Source organism: Erpetoichthys calabaricus, chromosome 11 (assembly GCF_900747795.2).
Source record: "Erpetoichthys calabaricus chromosome 11, fErpCal1.3, whole genome shotgun sequence".
In the NCBI taxonomy this organism is placed as follows: domain Eukaryota; kingdom Metazoa; phylum Chordata; class Cladistia; order Polypteriformes; family Polypteridae; genus Erpetoichthys; species Erpetoichthys calabaricus.
In genome coordinates, this window is record NC_041404.2 from 42941259 (window position 1) to 42960383 (window position 19125).

At 36.4% G+C, this 19125-nt stretch overlaps 3 protein-coding genes across 15 annotated transcripts in view; all 3 read right to left on the bottom strand.

The window, feature by feature from the left end:
* The window catches only part of LOC114660357 (protocadherin alpha-C2-like), a 480950-nt gene that overhangs the window by 353263 nt on the left and 108562 nt on the right, over nucleotides 1-19125 (bottom strand). The gene's annotated exons all lie outside the window — the stretch shown is intronic.
* Nucleotides 2074-4689, bottom strand: LOC127529666 (protocadherin alpha-8-like). Its single transcript, XM_051934082.1, has one exon. It carries the CDS (start codon nucleotides 4496-4498, stop codon nucleotides 2105-2107), a length of 2394 nt encoding a protein of 797 aa, XP_051790042.1. The 5' UTR covers nucleotides 4499-4689; the 3' UTR covers nucleotides 2074-2104.
* Nucleotides 12665-15058, bottom strand: LOC127529616 (protocadherin alpha-7-like). The gene has a single exon (XM_051933773.1). The coding sequence runs from the start codon at nucleotides 15053-15055 to the stop codon at nucleotides 12665-12667; it is 2391 nt and encodes a 796-aa protein (XP_051789733.1). The 5' UTR covers nucleotides 15056-15058.

A 19125-nucleotide genomic window follows, 5' to 3' on the forward strand; every position in this document is an offset into this window, starting at 1 on the left:
AGCGCGATATAGCGAGGGATCACTGTAGTAAACTGAAAAACAAGATTCACCTTTTATGTCAAACAAAAGTACCAGTTCTTTCTTTCACCTGAGAAGATTTGCATTTCACTTTCAATAAGGATTATGAGTTGAAAACACTCTAATCCTTCAGTCTCTCTTCATCGTTTGTTGTCCCATAAACAGTTGTTTTTTATGGACTTTCTCTAGCACTGCTATGTTTTGTTTTTTTTTTGTAATATCGAAAACAAACTTATAAACCTAGCACTGCCAGTAAGGCCTCACTCAGGGACTGAAGTGTACTGGTATGTCCTTTACTAATTTTTGCATGTACATACCAGCAGATTTCGGAGTATGCTGGCATGTATAACATATACTTTGTCACTCTAAAATACAAGTGGAAACCTTAAAACTTCCTAGCCTGATATAAAGTTAATATATCTCAGCATGTGACACTCTAAGGGTGATACCTCACCCCCACTCTCCAAACTAATGCAAGTACTGTACATCACAGAGAGAAACTCCATGGGGAGACTACTTGGGCCGTGTTAACAGCATTATAGGCCCCTGGGCAAAGCAGTACACTGGGGCCCCTACCTACACAACCACTCATCAAGTCACAGCATATATAGATTATCATGCCAAGAATGCCCATGCATTAAGACAGCCCTGGAGACTCCCCCTTACTCACCAACTGTTCTACTAAAAAATCACACCTCAATATAAAGTTCCAATACCTACAAATGTCCACTCCACTGGCCTTAATTGTGCTTTACATGACTTAAGCATAGCTCCCTTTACCTTTACACCATACACAATGATACATAACCACACATGCAAACAGCCTTCTTGATTGCTTTGGTACACTGTCTTGATCCTTCGTCACAAGGTGTACTTTCAGATTTCAGACCTCTCGTTGAGCATTCAAATCTATCATTTCTACCTCCAACGTTGCAATACCTTACATTTACTTGTATTAAATTCATAGAAACAATAATAAGTCAGATAAAAAAAAACAACCTACAGATTATCACTGATGTTGCTACATGTACTCTTATTAAGTCTTGCCTAATGAAAAGGAAAAGAAGAATTGTTACATTACAAAAACATTAATTAAAATAAAATATCATTTTTATCTATCATTCTAATGTGTTTCTTCTGTATCTTTTCCAAAGAAAAATGCCAACAGCAGCTCCAACCAATACCATCTGCAGTACAAGGGAGCTTAACGGTTTTCATTGAATTCTGGTTCTTTTTTAACATCAACGTGAATAAAGAATTGGTCACCTGCACAGCGAAATTTGAAAAACAGAAAAATAGATAATTCTTGTTTTACTGCCCCAAAACTATTTTGTTTAGTTTAGAGCTTTTATAAATCATTAACCATAAAAATAAATTAGCTGTATGGGAATTGCTTTATTTATGACAAATATTTTATTTTTGTCACTACTAAAAATGAAAGGTTACTTAAGAGTTTATTAATGGAGAAAAATAAGTGTTTCTTTTTTGTGTTAGTGGTGAACTTTATTTATTGCTTCATCAATTTGAGTTGGATTTCCAACCTTGTCTCTGCCACTATTAAATTTGCATATTCTCTCTATGTTTGGATGTGAGAAGTAACAAAAGTGCCTATCTATCTATCTATCTATCTATCTATCTATCTATCTATCTATCTATCTATCTATCTTTTGAAATTAGCCATAATGTCATAATTTTAATATGGGATCAAAAAGTGTTTCCAAAAGAAATACATCACCGTTCAATGAATGTTAAGAATATTAGCATGAACTGTTATGCAAGTACGTAGAAGCACCAACCCTAAAAATACTGTCTGCCTGATGATTCACAGAATGAAAGGATTCTGAGGGAAAAAAGCTTTTGTGTTATTTAGGAACTTTTATCATTTAGAATTTTGCCATAAGAAGTTGAATGTAAAACAAATATTTCATGACTATAACAATGAATTCAAACATAAACATTTTTATAACAATACATTTTCATTGTTTTTCAGTATTAAAAGAAGATATACTAATATTTATATAGTATGCAAAAAAATTCGAGGGCAATTAAGAATTCAGCTGAACAAGTTTAGTTAACGTTAGCTGTCCTATTTAAAGTTATCCATAAAATCACTCACCATTGGTGAAATGTTAATTCCGCCATCGGAAATGACGAGAGTATTTCCATTGCTGCCTACTTCCATCACTGAATTCCGACTCCCCTCTGATCCTACAAACAAAAATTGTTTTTCTGCTGTTTGGTAGTTGTGACTGTGAAACAGAGATCCGCTCACTTCTGGATAATTGACGTTTTCTAAGTATTTGCTCCTTAAGAAGTTTTCATGTGCTCTGTAGCATTGGGTGGCAATTAGAGTCAGAATAGCGATTATAAACAACGAGGACACGGAACTCAAAACGATAATCAAGTAAAACGTAATCTTATTTCCTTCTTCTTCTTTTGTAATGCTTTTAATTTCAGATAAGGCGTGCGCTTCTGTGTTTTCAGCTGTAGTGATAATAACTGTTGCTGATGCAGAAAATGAGTTGCTTCCGCTGTCTTTCACCAATATAATAATTTTTTGTAAATTTACATCAGAATCAGTCATAGTTCGACGAGTTCTGATTTCTCCTGTATATCGTCCCACACTGAAAAGTGACAGGTCTGTAGCCTCCTCCAAGGAAAAAGAAAGCCAAGCGTTATATCCCACATCGGCATCATAGGCTCGGATTCTCGAAATCAAATAACCCGCTTTGACATTTCGAGGAATTGTCTCTTCTAACACTGCAGTCCCATTTGTGGTGACTGGAAACACGAATACTGGAGGATTGTCATTTTGATCTAAGATAAAAACAATCACTGTTACGGTGCAACTGAGTGAAGGCACTCCGGAATCTTTAGCCACGACGTTAACGGTAAAAGTGTTGCTTTTTTCTGCATCAAAGGTTGTAAAACTAAACACCTGTCCACTATCAGACATGATACTGAGAAATGGAACCATTTGTTTCCCCACGGTTTCTTTCTCCTGCAGATGATATGTTACAATAGCATTCTCGTTCGCATCCACGTCCTCAGCACTTACTGCTAAGATTGAGGCACCGGGGATGTTATTTTCTTCTATGTAGAAAATGTAAGGATCTTGCAGAAATCTGGGGTTGTTATCATTCACATCCAATAAGTTAACAAAAACATTTTTTTGTGATGAGAGAGAAGGATTGCCAAAATCTTTGGCGAGTATTGTTATGTTATACTGGGATACGGACTCCCTGTCCAATTTTGAGATTGTTTTCAAAGAATACAGATTTTCCTGAAAAGATGTCGTCAATTCAAAAGGCAGATTCCGTGATAGGGTACATAATATTTTAGAATTAACACCAGAATCAAGATCTGTAATACTAATAAGTCCGATAGTTGTACCTGGCTTTACGTCCTCTTTTATTGAGCTAGTCAAAGATGTCACTTCTATAAATGGCGCATTATCATTCATGTCTTTAATTTTAATTAATACGGTGCATTCGCTACTCATAGGCACATGTCCTCTGTCTGTAGCTTTTACCTGAATCTCATAAAATGTTTTCTTTTCAAAGTCTATCAAACCCTTCACAGTTATTTCTCCATTGTAAATATCCAAATCGAACATATCAGCGACTTTATTCTTCACCGAGCTATCAAATGAATAAATAATTTCCCCATTGCTGCCCTCATCTAAATCAGAAGCGTTCATTTTCAAAACAAGAGACCCTACACTGCAGTTTTCCTCTAATGTTACAGAGTACATTTCTTCATCAAAAATCGGTGCATTGTCATTGACGTCACCGATCATTACAGTAATATTTATATTTCCCGATCTGGGGGGATTTCCCCCATCGATGGCTGTGAGCGTAAATTCATATTTTGCTTTAACTTCTCTATCCAAAGCCTTTTGCAATACTAACACTGGGATTCTGTCTTTACTACTGCCTTCTTTAACTTGTAGGAGAAAAGGAATGTCTTCACTCAGTTCATAAGATTTTAATGAATTAACGCCATAGTCAGGATCATAGGCTCCTTCGAGGGTGAAACGCGACCCAACAGGCGCAGATTCCCATATTTCAAGTATTTTTTTCTTTTCCCGAAATTCCGGAGAATTATCATTTATGTCTACAATTTCTATTTCAGCTTGATGTACTTCGAGCGGATTTTCAATAACAATCTTAATATTCAAAAAGCAAAGCTCCTCTTTGTCACAGAGCACTTCTCTATCAATGATTTCATTAACAAACAGAGTTCCGGTTTTGTGATTTACCTGCAGCGGTTGCTGTTTTGATCCAGAAATCAAACGAAACCCTCGACCTTCTAAGTCTTTTAAATCCAGGCCCATATCCTTTATAATATTACCGATCATCGTCCCTGGTATCGATTCCTCTTGAAGAGAATAACGTAATTTTGCAAACGCATTTCCCCAAAAGCACATAAGAAAACCAGAAATAATTAAATTCCGTTTGAAGTCACATGATCCACTCATCCTTGGCGTAATGCAAAAATTCTTTCCAGATAAAGGAATTCGCTGCAGTCTGATAAATATTATTTAACATGAAAACTCTGTAAAACAAAAGATTCTACTGAAAAAGATGTAAAATTAGCATAGAAAAAAATCAACAGAAGCTTTGTGTCTTACGGAAAGCACGCACATAAATAGGGATGGGCTTTCTATTTTTTTTTCCTTGAACTACATCTGAAAAAGTAGACGGCAGCGACACCTTGCGTTTCCATCTTAAACTGCGATGAAATTCACATTTTTCTGTACATGGTTGTTTAGAGGGAAAATACAGTGTTAAAAATAATCTGTTTAATATCATACAATAAAGTTTAAAAAATAACTAATCGTAAATAGGTTTAGATGTTAGGTGTACAACATTTCATGTCTTAGTTCAAAAAGTGTTTGCAAATCAAATATTATTTCATTGAATATCTTTCCTGTTTTTCCTAGTTTTATACACTTTTTTTTGACTTCTTAATCTCTTATTATGAACATTTTATATAGTCGGATAGGGGACACACATAATGGGTTTAGTGTCTGTGTTATAGGAGGCAACAAACAGAAATGAAAGGATAGGTAGCATATTCCTATCTGTAAATTGTAACTATATTTGTTTATAAATAATTGATAGACTACATTTATTTCAATTGCTTTCTTTGTAGTATTTTTTACTATTATGTAGTATTGATTTAAAAAGCATTTTGTTAAGGCACGTTTTCCTTTAGAATGTTTAAATGAATGTCATTGTATCAGATAAAAATGACAGGAATTTGTAGAAATGGCGAGTTAAAGTTTTTTTGCTGATTATTCTATTTTATTTATTAATGACTAGATGAGCCATGCAATTACTCTATTTACTCTTGTTGCTGTATGAAAATGAAGTATGTACAGTACAAAATCAAGTTTGGTTCAGTTCTGATAATACCTTTGAAAAGTTAATATTCATAAATGCAGAGTGACAACATACATAAAATGTGTTCCTTTTTAATTTAGAATTTCCCAATATTGATCAATTTCCTTATCCCATTTTTTCATGTTCTGGTTTCCAAGGAGCTGAAGCATATTCTTTTGCCATAAGGCACACACAGGAACCAATCCATTGCAAGATATAATTTTGTTGCAAGACAGCTTATACCCATTTGAACATAAACACAATTTAATTCTAAATGTTAAACAGCCCATATGTTTTTAACTATATGAGAGTATACTCAAGAAAAAAAAATGCAGAAAATTCACACTCCACAGAAACAGTGACTAGACCTTGAGTAAAACATTTAATCTTGAATCTGTGAAGCAATATCACAAATTAGTGTATCACTCAATCTGCTGCTCCACATTTTATAATATGCAATTAAATAAAATAAATAACATAACTTTGTCAAATCTAATTAACCTTAATCAGGGTTTTGGAGCAGTAGAGATTATCATAATGCAAGGCAATAATCAGTGCTAGGTAGAGCATCAGTACATCTAAAATCTACATGTTAATTTTTTTTTTTATATATATATATATATATATATATATATATATATATATATATATATATATATATATATATATATATATATATATATATATATATATATATCTCGCAGGAAACACAGAGCACACAACCCAGGATCAATCCCTTGGGCAGATCTTCAATCCATCGCTGGGTGAACACTCACATACACACCAGGACCAATTTAGTAATACCAATCCACTTAGCCTGCATGTCTATGAATTGTGGGAGAAAACTGACGAGCCCAGAGAAATCTCACCCGGACACAGGGATAACATGTAAACATCACAGGATGATCGGGGATACAAACCCTGGTCTCCTTGCTATATATAGTGAGACATACCCGGACACCATCAGACTGACACCACATCTTTATAAAAATACACACATTTATTTTTCTTCTCTGCACAATACACAGTCCCGCACAGCACACTGTGCTCCTCGCAACAATCACCAATCTCTCTGTCCATGGGCTGCCTTTCCTCTCTCCACTGGAGCTTCGTCCTGCTCCCACTCCCAACTCCAGCTCCCTGATTGGAGGGAGGCGGCCCCTTTTAATCTCATCCGGATGTGCTCCAGGTGCTTGATGTTCTTCCAGCAGCACTTCCTGGTGTGGCAGAAGTGCTGCTCTTGCACCAGGAAGCACTCCAGGTGTCCCTGGCAGGATCATCCTCCATTTTCCCAAGTGTAGTGGAAGTACACGTTTCCCGGGCTCCCCCCTGGCAGTGGCCACTGGCCCCAACGACCTTGAGCTTCCTTGCTCCTCTCCCGATCCAGGACGGCTGCCCCCTCATGGCCCGGAGGATGAATACGCCACCTCCCGGTCCTTCCATGCGTCCCGGCCGGGTCTGTCCCCCAGCCTCCTGCAACTATATATATATATATATATATATATATATATATATATATATATACACACACACACATACATACATACATACATACATATATATATATATATATATATATATATATATATATATATATATAAACACACTGTATATATACAATTCTGTGCAAAAGTTTTAGGCAGGTGTGAAAAAATGCTTTCAAAAATGGAAGTGTTAATCATTTATTTTCATCAATCAACAAAATGCAGTGAATGAACAAAAGAGAAATCTAAAACAATTCAATATTTTGTGTGACCACCCTTTGCCTTCAAAACAGCATTAATTCTTCTAGGTACACTTGCACACAGTTTTTGAAGTAACTCTGCTGGTAGGTTGTTCCAAACATCTTGGAGAACTAACCACATATCTTCTGTGGATGTGGGCTTCCTCACATCCTTCTGTCTCTTCACGTAATCCCAGACACACTCGATGATGTTGAGATCAGGGCTCTGTGGGGGGGCCATACCATCACTTCCAGGACTTCTTGTTCTTCTTTACGCTGCAGATAGTTCTTATTTACTTTGGCTGTATGTTTGGGGTCGTTGTCCTGCTGCAGAATAAATTTGGGGCCAATCATACGCCTCCCTGATGGTATTGCATGATGGATAAGTATCTGCCTGTACTTCTCAGCATTGAGAACACCATTAATCCTGACCAAATCTCCAACTCCATTTGCAGAAATGCAGCCCCAAACATTCAAGGAACCTCCACCATGCTTTACTGTTGCCTGCAGACACTCATTATTATACCGCTCTCCAGCCCTTCAACGAACAAACTGCCTTCTGCTACAGCCAAATATTTCAGATTTTGACTCATCAGTCCAGAGCACCTGCTACCATTTTTCTGCACCCCAGTTCTTATGTTTTCGTGCATACTTGAGTTGCTTGGCCTTGTTTCCACGTCAGAGGTATTGCTTTTTGGCTGCAACTCTTCCATGAAGACCACTTCTGGCCAGACTTCTCCAGACAGTAAATGGGTGTACCTGGGTCCCACTGGTTTCTGCCAGTTCTGAGCTGATGGCACTGCTGGACATCTTCCAATTTCGAAGGGTAATAAGCTTGATGTGTCTTTCATCTGCTGCACTTAGTTTCCTTGGCCGACCACTGCGTCTACGATCCTCAACGTTGCCCATTTCTTTGAGCTTCTTCAAAAGAGCTTGTACAGCACATCTTGAAACCCCAGTCTGCTTTGAAATCTTTGTCTGGGAGAGACCTTGCTGATGCAGTAGAACTACCTTGTGTCTTGTTGCTGTGCTCAATCTTGCCATGACATAAAACTGTCTTCCACAACCTCACCTTGGTAGCAGAGTTTGGCTGTTCCTCACCCAGTTTTTAGCCTCCTACACAGCTGTTTCTGTTTCAGTTAATGACTGTGTTTCAACCTACGTGTGACATTGATGATCATTAGCACCTGTTTGGTAGAATTGGTTGATCAGACACCTGACTAGAATCCTACAAAATCCCTGACTTTGTGCAAGTGTACTTATAAGAATTGATGCTGGTTTGAAGGCAAAAGGTAGTAACACCAAATATTGATTTGATTTAGGTTTTTCTTTTGTTCGCTTGCTTTGCATTTTGTAAATTGATAACAATAAACAATGATTATTTATATTTCTAAAAGCATTCTTTATTTACAGCTTTTTTCACACCTGCCTAAAACTTTTGTACAGTTCTGTATATATATTTATATATATTTATATATACTGTGTATATATATATATATATATATACTGTGTATATATATATATATATATATATATATATATATACTGTGTATATATATATATATATATATATATATATATATATATATATATATATATATATATATATATATATATATATATATATATATATATATATATATATATATATATATATATCTGCGGTGGGTTGGCACCCTGCCCGGGATTGGTTCCCTGCCTTGTGCCCTGTGTTGGCTGGGATTGGCTCCAGCAGACCCCCGTGACCCTGTGTTCGAATTCAGCGGATTGGAAAATGGATGGATGGATGGATATATATATATATATATGTTACATAGTTTACTGTCAAATAATGCAAAGAGTATGCGACACGTGTTTCACCCTTATTTGGGCTCATCTCGCAACTGTCAGCGCAACTGTGGCAGATGTTTGCCGACTTGCAGACCAACCACATGCGTAACCACCCATACAATAAGACTGTGACTCAGACTACAAATGCTATGAATATTGCGCCACGGCGTGTGGTTCATTCATTTGACATGAACCACGCGCCGTGGCGCAATGTTAGAGGCTTTGCCTCTGGCGCTGATGTCCAAGGTTCAATTCCCCGAGAGGGGGGTGCAGTGAGTGTGTACACCTGATGATCCCAGGATTAGGGCGAAACACGTGTCGCGTAAACTTTGTATTATTTGACAGTAAACTATTTCAACTATTCTATGATCTGCTTCTCGCAACTGAAATGAGGGCACCGTGGCGGATGTTAGCTGACTTGCTGACCAACCACAAGCGTTACCTGGTAGGTAACCACCCATACAATCAGATTGTGACACAGACTACGAATGCAATGAATATATATATATATATATATATATATATATATATATTATATATATATATATATAGTAAGCATATGATTATTAATTAATATGTGGGAAAAAAGCTCCTATTCTAAAGTATAATGTATGGACTACATCCTAGCACTTATAAAGTTGCAGCATCAGAACTAATTGCCAAACTTAATGTTACCATCTACGTCTTAATGTTGGACTTTCAAACAGCAATGTACACAATGGTGAATTTTAGTGTGTTTTCATGTAGAAGATATGCAGCATGTCTTATTTCAAATAAATAACACCAAGTGCTCCCTTCCATGGTGTTGTCAAGTAGATAAATTAATCAATTCTATTGATTTGTGACTTATTATTTGCATTATGTACACCAGCAGATAAGTAAAGGTAAACCTGTAAGTATGAATGAGGCTATAGTGAGCAATATTCCTTAATTTTCACCCCAATCACTCTTTAAAACCTCCAGAAAATTTGATTTTGTGTGTTTGTTTGGTGTTTCAATAATGTAAAGTTGCCCTCCAGCCAAATGTTATTGTCAGTTTGTGAAACTGAATGTGAATTTAAACTTCCCTATTTTGCTCATCACTGCTCATGATACAGTGGTGTCAGGACTTAAACACCTTTCTTAATTCAAGCAAAACCAAGGCACTTGTCATACTGCAGTCTTCAGTAAACATAAAACAGACTGTATACTTATCTCTATATGTGAATAGAATTAGCAGCTTTTGCTTTCTTTAAGTTACCATCATTGACTACCAGAAGCCAACACAACACATTTCAGCAATCCTCAAGAAAGCTCACCGGCGCCTATCCTTCTTTAGACAACCAAGGAATCTGGACAGTGCTCAATTACTCAAGCAAGTGAAATAATTGAAACCGAGACACAGTGAAATCATTGGAATGGGCAGATGTGTTTTTCTCATTTGTCCAAAAAATAAAAAAATCAATTTCCATATCTTCCCTGCATTTTCCAGATGTTATCTGAAGAGGAGAAACTCCTGCCCATGAAATTTTATTCCACTTAATTTCTAAATACTTGATCATTAAACATTTATTTCTAGTTGAACACATCATGGGGGATTATTTTTGGCAATGACAAAAATGAGTGCTTACAGAAAGGTAATAGACAGTCATAAATAAGTCCTATACACACTACTCTTCCACAGACATTTTGTATGGGATTCCTCAACATAATCATAGTCATATCATAGTATTAAAGGAAGTAACACAGGGAGTGATTTAAATATATACATACTGTATATACTTTCAAAAGATAAGGAGGCATCTCATATCATTCTTAAAACCAGAATTAAGGTTAGCACCCTGTCTCTCAGATGGGAAACCTCAGCCACTTATTCACCGTATTCCCTTTCACCTGCCATATTTTTACTGTCTTTTTTATCTGTTTCTGACCCTCATTTACTCAAAACATTTCTGGTTCCCATCCCGCTGCAAGTTGAATCCTTGTCCCAATCACCTCCTGATTCTGAGTTTTCTGGAGTATTGACTCAAAGTAAGTTTACAGTTCCAGCCAGGGAGAACTTTTGATTTTATGCCCACACTCATTTCTGAGGCCAGGGATGCCATCTGGATATCCTTGAGTCACCCTTCTAGACCTCCTTCTAGCAGCACCTGGTACCCACACAGTTCTCCACAACATTTATAATTTTTAAGGAGCCATTATTAAAGCAAGCAAACAAACAAACAAAAAACTTATGAAAGTATATTCATCATAGCATATAGTAGTGACCATGGGGCCATGCATCATATACTGACAAAACCTTTAAATATATATTTTTAAGAATAGTTTTTATGATGAGCTTTTAATCTTTTAGTAAAAAAATAGTTTTAAATGTTTTAGATCTTTTTTTTTTTTTGTAAATTTTAAGCTTTGTAGGGGTGCTATTTGAAACCCACATTATTTAAAAGCTTTTTTTTTTTAATGCAAATGGAACAGATTTGATAAATATATTGTGAGATTTTTAAGGATTGATCTCAGCAATTTTTCAAGTGGACTTTTAAAATTTGTTGGGAAAATTTTGATCAAAAATTCTAAAGAAACTACTTAAATCCTAAGTACTTGGATGGCCTTTGCATAGGCCTGAATTTAACTTTATAATTTTAGGGTAAATGGAGAAGGCCTTTTATGATTGGAAAAAAATATTGTTTGATTAACAACCGTCTAAATCTAAACCTAAGCCTAACTCACGACAAAACATTTTATAACATAAAATAAAAATAAATTAATACTAATACAATAAAATTTGGCAACATGCCTTCTGAGTGCAAAACTAAAGAAACTGATGAGAAAAAATGAAGATCCAAGGCTGTGTTGTTCTATCTTTCTCAAAAGTCATCAATTGGTTTTCAGAAAATGGCAATATATTATTTTTACTATTTACAGGACAAAGAAATCATTTTATTCCTGAAAATACCACCATATATGCTTTGAACACCTGAAAGCATTGAGTCCTAAAGCCACCACCTGCTTCAAGGCTGATGTGTCATGTGGATTAGAGGATTGCTTACTTAATGTTCACTTAAGTTCTACTTTTTGGCACAAAATCACATTCACTTTTAATATTTTAAAATAATATTTTAAAAAAGGCTTGCTTTGATAAATATCTTCCTTCCAGTGTGAGCCCAACAAAGCGTGATCACACATACAAGCTACATTGACTACAATACGTCAGTGACGTCACAAATACAATTTTTCAATAAAGGCATTCTGTGTTCCTCAGTACATACAACGAAGTAAAAATACAATCAAGACATATTCTTGTGAACATGTTGACTACAATAAAAATACATTAACATTTTGTGCTAATGTTTTTTATTCTATGTCCAGTTCATTACGAAGGTTTAGGTATAATAGTATTTATTATTCAGTAAGAATACGTACGAATTATTCGGTATTGTTCAGTAACAAGACGAATCCGAAATGAGTCAAATGAATTAAGCAGTATCAGAAATACATAAATCATTTAAATACGTGCAAGCAATGGTTTTCTGAAGGATGATGTTAGGCTTTACAGAAAGTTAAAATATAAAAACATCTTCACTAAAAACTGCGTTTCTGTTATGTTACCATAATTAGAATTAAGCGCAAGTTTTGACATAGTGAATCAAGAGCAGGTATATGACAGACAACTACAAGAGGTTGAAAATGGAAAGTAAAAATATTTTGGTTAAATAAAAATAAATTCAAATTAAAAATAAAAACTCACCCTTTCTGTCGTTTTAAATCCAGCATCGGAAATAAGCAGAGTATTTGCATTGCTCCCCGCCTCCATCAAGGAATCTCTGTCCATACCTGGCTTAATAAATACCATTGTTTTTTCAGCTGTCTGATACTGATTACTACGAAATAGGGAGCCGCTCACTTCAACATAGTTTGTGTCAACAAAATACTTGTTACGTATTGCATTTTTATGTCTTCTGTGACACTGCAAGACAATGAGAGTGATTATGCTGATAATGAATAAAGATGTCAGCGAAATCAAAACAATTACCAAATAAAATGTCAAACTGTTTTCTTGCTGTTCTTCTGTCTTGCTGTTTTTAACTTCCGAAAACGTTAGCGCTTCCGTTTTATCGGCTACTGTAACAATTACTGTCGCAGATGCAGAAAAATAAATGCTTCCGGAATCTTTCACCAGTATCACCACCTTTTGTATAGAGACATCAGACTCCGTTATACTTCTGAGAGTCCTAACTTCACCTGTATAGCACCCCACAGTAAAAAGTGTGGGATCAGTAGCCTCTTGCAGAAAAAATGAAAGCCATGCATTATATCCCACATCGGCGTCGTATGCACGGATTCTCGTTACCAAATAGCCTGATTTTACACTTCTAGGGATCGACTCCTCCACCATTGCGGTTCCATTATTTGTTAGCGGGAACACCACTACCGGAGGGTTGTCATTCTGATCTAAGACAAAAATGGTCACAATTACGTTACTGTTGAGAGAAGGCACTCCTGAATCTTTAGCTATTACGCTGAACGAGAAGCTTTTCACATCTTCAAAGTCAAATGTTGTAAAGCTGAATATCTGTCCATTTGCAGAGTTGATACTGAGAAAAGGCACAATCGTTTTTTCAACAGATTCATTCTCTCGCAGATAATACGTGACAAGAGCATTTTCATTCACGTCGACATCCACTGCACTAACTGTGAAGAGTGGAGCTCCAGGAGTGTTATTCTCCTGTATGTAAAATGTATAAGTGTCTTGTAAAAATCTGGGAGGATTATCATTTACATCCAGCACGTTCACTACAACTGTTTCATAGGATGATAGAGAAGGATGGCCAAAGTCTTTGGCAATTATTGTTATATTATACTGGGGTACAGATTCTCGATCCAGTCGTGAATTGATTACTAAGGAATACAGATTTTCCTGCAATGATGGCTTAAGTTCAAAAGGCATCATCAGTTGGTCGGATAAGGTACATGTTGTTTTAGAATTAAGGCCTGAATCGATGTCTGTAGCACTAATTAAACCGACTGTTGTCCCTGGTTTTATATCCTCGAGAATTAAATTCGTTAATGATGTTACTTCAATCAGAGGTGCATTATCATTCATGTCTTTAATTTTAATGAATACAGTACAATGGCTACTCATTGACATGAGCCCACTGTCTGTGGCCTTTACGTCAAATTCATACAGTTCTTTCTCTTCGAAATCGATCACACCTTTAACCGTTATCTCTCCAGTATACATATTCAGCTGAAAGAGTTCGGTGACTTTAGATTCAACTGATTGCTTAAACGAATAAACAACTTCGCCATTACTGCCTTCATCTAAATCCGATGCATTTACTTTTAGAACCAGTGTCCCCAAAGGGGCATTTTCTTCAAGCGTAACACTATATGTTTCTTCAAGAAAAACCGGTGCATTGTCATTAATGTCACCTACCGTTACACTGATATTTAAATTTCCAGATCTCGGCGGATTACCCCCATCAAAGGCTGTCAACAGAAAGTCAAAATTTTTCTTAATCTCTCTGTCCAATGCTTTTTGAAGAACTAAGACGGGGATTTTATATTTCTTGCTGCCTTCTTTTACTTGTAAAACGAAATGCTCGTTTTGAGTGAGCTGATAGAATTTCAAAGAATTCGCACCTGAATCCGGATCATAGGCCCCGTCTAAAGGAAAGCGCGACCCAACCGGGGTCGATTCTGGAATTTCCAAGCTTACGTTATTGTCTTTAAAGGCAGGAGAATTATCATTAATATCTATAATTTCAATTTCAGCTTGATGTATTTCTAAAGGGTTTTCGAAAATAATTTTAATGGTAATGAAGCAAGCCTCGCCTCTGTCACATAATACTTCTCTGTCAATGACTTCATTCACAAAAAGCACTCCGGTGTTGTGATTTACCTGCAGCAGCTGTTGTTTTGGCCCAGAAATTACACGAAATCCTCGACCTTCAAGATTTTTAATGTCGAAGCCCAGATCCTTTATAATGTTTCCAATAATCGTTCCTGTCTTTGACTCTTCTGGTAGAGAGTAACGTAGGAGAGAAAAGGCATTCTCTGAAAAGCACAAAAGAAAGCCCGAAAGCAAAAGAATCCGTCTGTAGCCATGCAGTGTTTCCATGGTTGTTTTATCATATGCACAAAAGCTCTGACATATGCACAAAGTCGTTTTGATTGTACAATCTGTAAATCCACCGTTTCTGAATCCTGTTCATGAAATTAAATCCCGATAGGCCGGTAAGCAGAATAAACAAAGAGACATCGTCTCAATATTTTTGTAGACAACGCACAAAATAAGGGGTAGGGCTTATAGTTTATTTATTTATTTTGCGCTTAAATGTTGGAAGGTTGGAAGGCAGTGACACCTTGTGATCGTTTTGGAAATTACAATGGAATTTGTACATACAGTACAGTATAGGTGTAATGAAATCAAAATAAGTACTTTAAAATGAATATATCACGTAAATCTTTTATTTCGACAGACATGCTTCACTTCTCATGTAGTTCTTTATTTTTACTTGCAAAGTACTTTATTTTGAATGTGAGATATTCTATGAAAGTGAGCATGAAACGTAATATTGTATGTATTATAAAAACTGTATTATACTTGGATCAATTTATTTATTTTGGTCTTCTCTATATCAAGCAACACTTGATACCCAAAAATTACATTGCTAAAACAGGACTTTAGGATTTTATGCAAAACTGTTAAAAAATTCAGAACATTGTCACATTGAGACACGCATTCAGACCCTTTGCTCAGTACTTGGGTCTGACGTGACAAGTTCTACACACATGGATTTGGGGATTTTCTGCCATTCTTCACAGCAGATCTTCTTAAGCTCTGTCAGGTTGATGGAGTCTAGTAGACAATGACCCAAAAAAAGTAAAAAGGATACAATCTGAAGGCACTGCATGTAACAGCTTAGAGGAATAATATTAATGGTGTGATATAAACTCCCTTGCCATATGCCAATAAACATGTTTAATGTATAACATTAATTTCTGAATTTGTGTTTCTAAATGTAAATTGAGAGAAGAAAGTAAATACTGAAAAATGCCTGAAAGAATACATCCATTTATCAATTCATTTATCTGTATTCTTTTCTTGCTAGCAACAACAAGTATATGAGAAGGAATAATATCTTAGTGGGCAGCACTCAAAACAGGGAGATGTTGTGCTGTATTTCTGAACATAAGTGGACATATTCACTAGTAAGGTATAATAAACATTAGTTTAAGTAAGCAGAATATTCAATACCAAGTATCACGTTAGAATCACAGTGGCACAATGGTAGTTCTGCTGCCTAAGGAGACCAGGGTTTGTGCCCCAGGTTCTCTCTGCATGGAGTTGGCATGTTCTCCCTCTGTCTGCATGAGTTTCCTCAGGATGCTCCAGTTTCCTCCCAAAGTCCAAAGACATGCAGGTTTGGTGGATTGGCGATACGAAACTGACTGTAGTGTGTGGTTAAGGTGTGTTATGTGTCCACCCTGTGATGTACTGGTGTCCTGCCCAGGGTTTGTTCCTATCTTGCAGTCTTTGCCACCTGGGATAGGCTCCAGGAGACCCCTGCAACCCTGTTCAGGACTAAGCTTATTAGAAAATGACTGACTGACTTTAGAATAATAGAGGTAACATTGTGCTCCTTTCTTTAGTAACATCAAAAAACTAAAAACACTGAACTTTCTTTTTTCTTTTTGTTTTCCTATTATCATTTTGATTATTTCTTCATAGGGAAAAACATGGTAGATAACTTCAGCCCTTATATTTATCAATGGTTATATTTTGTCCACCACCTTAGAGGCAACTAACTATAAATTTAGACGTGTTGGGGGCTATGTCTAACAGGATAATGATAGCCAGGTTGTGTAGTTCACTGAAGAAGAAACAGTTAAAGGAAATTTTTTTAAATACTCTTCTTCAGATATAGATGCTGATAAACACATGTTCTGACACCTCCATAAAAGAACACTGATTGTTACAGTCGTGAAAAGACAATTCAGGAATAATTATATCCAGTTGTACCATAGCAGTTGGCATTACCTGTAACAATGTTTTCATCAAATGAAGCCTATGGCAAGCTGGATCTGGGTAGTGTAAGAAGCAGGACCAGTCTAAATGATAACTGTGGCAGAAATCCACAGTTGAAATTTTGAACCAGGAATGACTAACAAAGATAAAAGACCTTCTCCTGTATATTTTGTCTAACTGACTAATTCATTTTCTTGATTGTGTTGTACCTGTCTGTGGAGGCAATACCAAGTCAAAACTTGTGTGAATTTGCCTCTTCATCATCAGAGAGTGGTAGATGGCACATTAATGGTCCCATAGTCTTCATTACTATAAGACAGTAAGGATTTGATCAAGACCTGAAGTAGAGCTAACACAAGACTTTATTTTGGCAACCGTTCAGAGCATGTTTGATTGTTTATGCACATTTCCTTCATAGACTCTTTGTGGCATGATGGTGTGGTTTAGATGAAAAAGTTAGAATTAATTTGCTTGGTGGAAGGTGGCAAATTTCTATAATACAAATTGAGACTCACTGTCCCTGACAAGTTGCTCTAGGGAAACATAAACTGAACAATTCCATTAACTTCTTCATGACTTTGTAAGCCATTGTGGAACACCTAATAGAAACGTCCGGCCAATTACACTGGAAATACCGATGACTGTGAACATTATTGTTTCAAAACAATTTACAAATCCACACTCACTATATGTATATATTTCCAATATATATTTCTCAAACCAGATCTAAGAGTATTTTGATTCTAGCTTGTGCAACCTCTTTTGTGTAGTGTTCATTTTGGACATTTTCCTCCTTCCAGCAAAACTCCATCCTTCCTTCTGCTAATAAAATGCCATCCACCCTGTCTCAATATTCTGTGCTACCTCAAACTCTATTCTTCCTCCTACCAAAGCCAAAATGGCATCTGCCCTTTCAACAAAACTCGTCTTCCATATCAAAAAAGAAAATAAAGGACTACTTTAACTCTTTAAGGCTAGTGTCGACTTTTGTCAAAATTCAGGAGTAAAGGAGGGTAATCAGCTGTAAACTGCAACAAAACTTGTCCTTATGTTTTAGTTTGACTCTCTTTGCTAGAAGGATAGTTACATAACTTTGTTGATTTAACCTTGATTCCCTACACGTGCATGAGTAGCAAAGAGCAAACAACCTCTAAAATGGCACCGACATCTGGCAAGAGACCAAAGCGAACGTGCAAAGCAAAATACTCCAAGGACGTTTTACGTAATTTTGTTCAATCAGACTCTGACTTGTCAGACTCTGAGTTTGATGCAAGTGTTCTGGAGATCAAAAATGAAAGTGAGGTACCAGCATCATCTGATCGGTCCCTAGGTGATCGTGGTGCAGAACACTCGTGTAGCTGATGCGCCCACAGCAGTGTTTGCCTGGGAGGACCACCACTTGTGATGACAAGAGGTACAAACCAGATTGTGTCACACTGTGACCGTCACCACCACCCACCTGCTGTCCGAAGACAGCCAGGCAGCTGGGCCACCGTGCATTCCTGCTGACCACTGAGGTGCCCCCAATGCAGCCACTGCTGCCAGAGATGCCGAACATGTGCCAGCAGTGCCAAAAGCACATAGCAACAGACATTTTATGTGGACTTAAGTGTGAAATCATTGCTCTGTGTGCTATTCAGAAAACTGTGTTTTTTGGAAAAGATATTCAGCCCTCAAAGAGTTAAACATTTTGTTAGAGGGAGGAGGATATCCTAAAATGGACACAGAAAATTTGATTTTCCTCTTCATATGTTTGACCTAAGTATCTTCCACCTAGCTATCAAAAATAAGTTCATGCAGTTACATTTATGTGGACAATGCCAGCATAATTTGCAAGAAGCCCTTATACCACAGAATGATTTCTTCTAAAGAGGTAGGTTTTAAGTTCATGCATATGTTCCATTAATTCTAATTCTGATAACTATGTAGGAAAAAAAATACTGTCAATAGACAGCTGAAAGCAAATAAATTAAATACCCAAGTATTTCTAAAGGAAGTTTTAAATGGAAAGCCACAGGATGAAGTTAAACAAGATAGGTGTTCCTGATTGGACAATGGGAAAGTTATATATATTTGTTATAGGATTTTTGACTCATTATTGTCACACATACTGCATGTAATACAGTGAACTTTCTACCTGCTTAATCCTTTACTAAGTA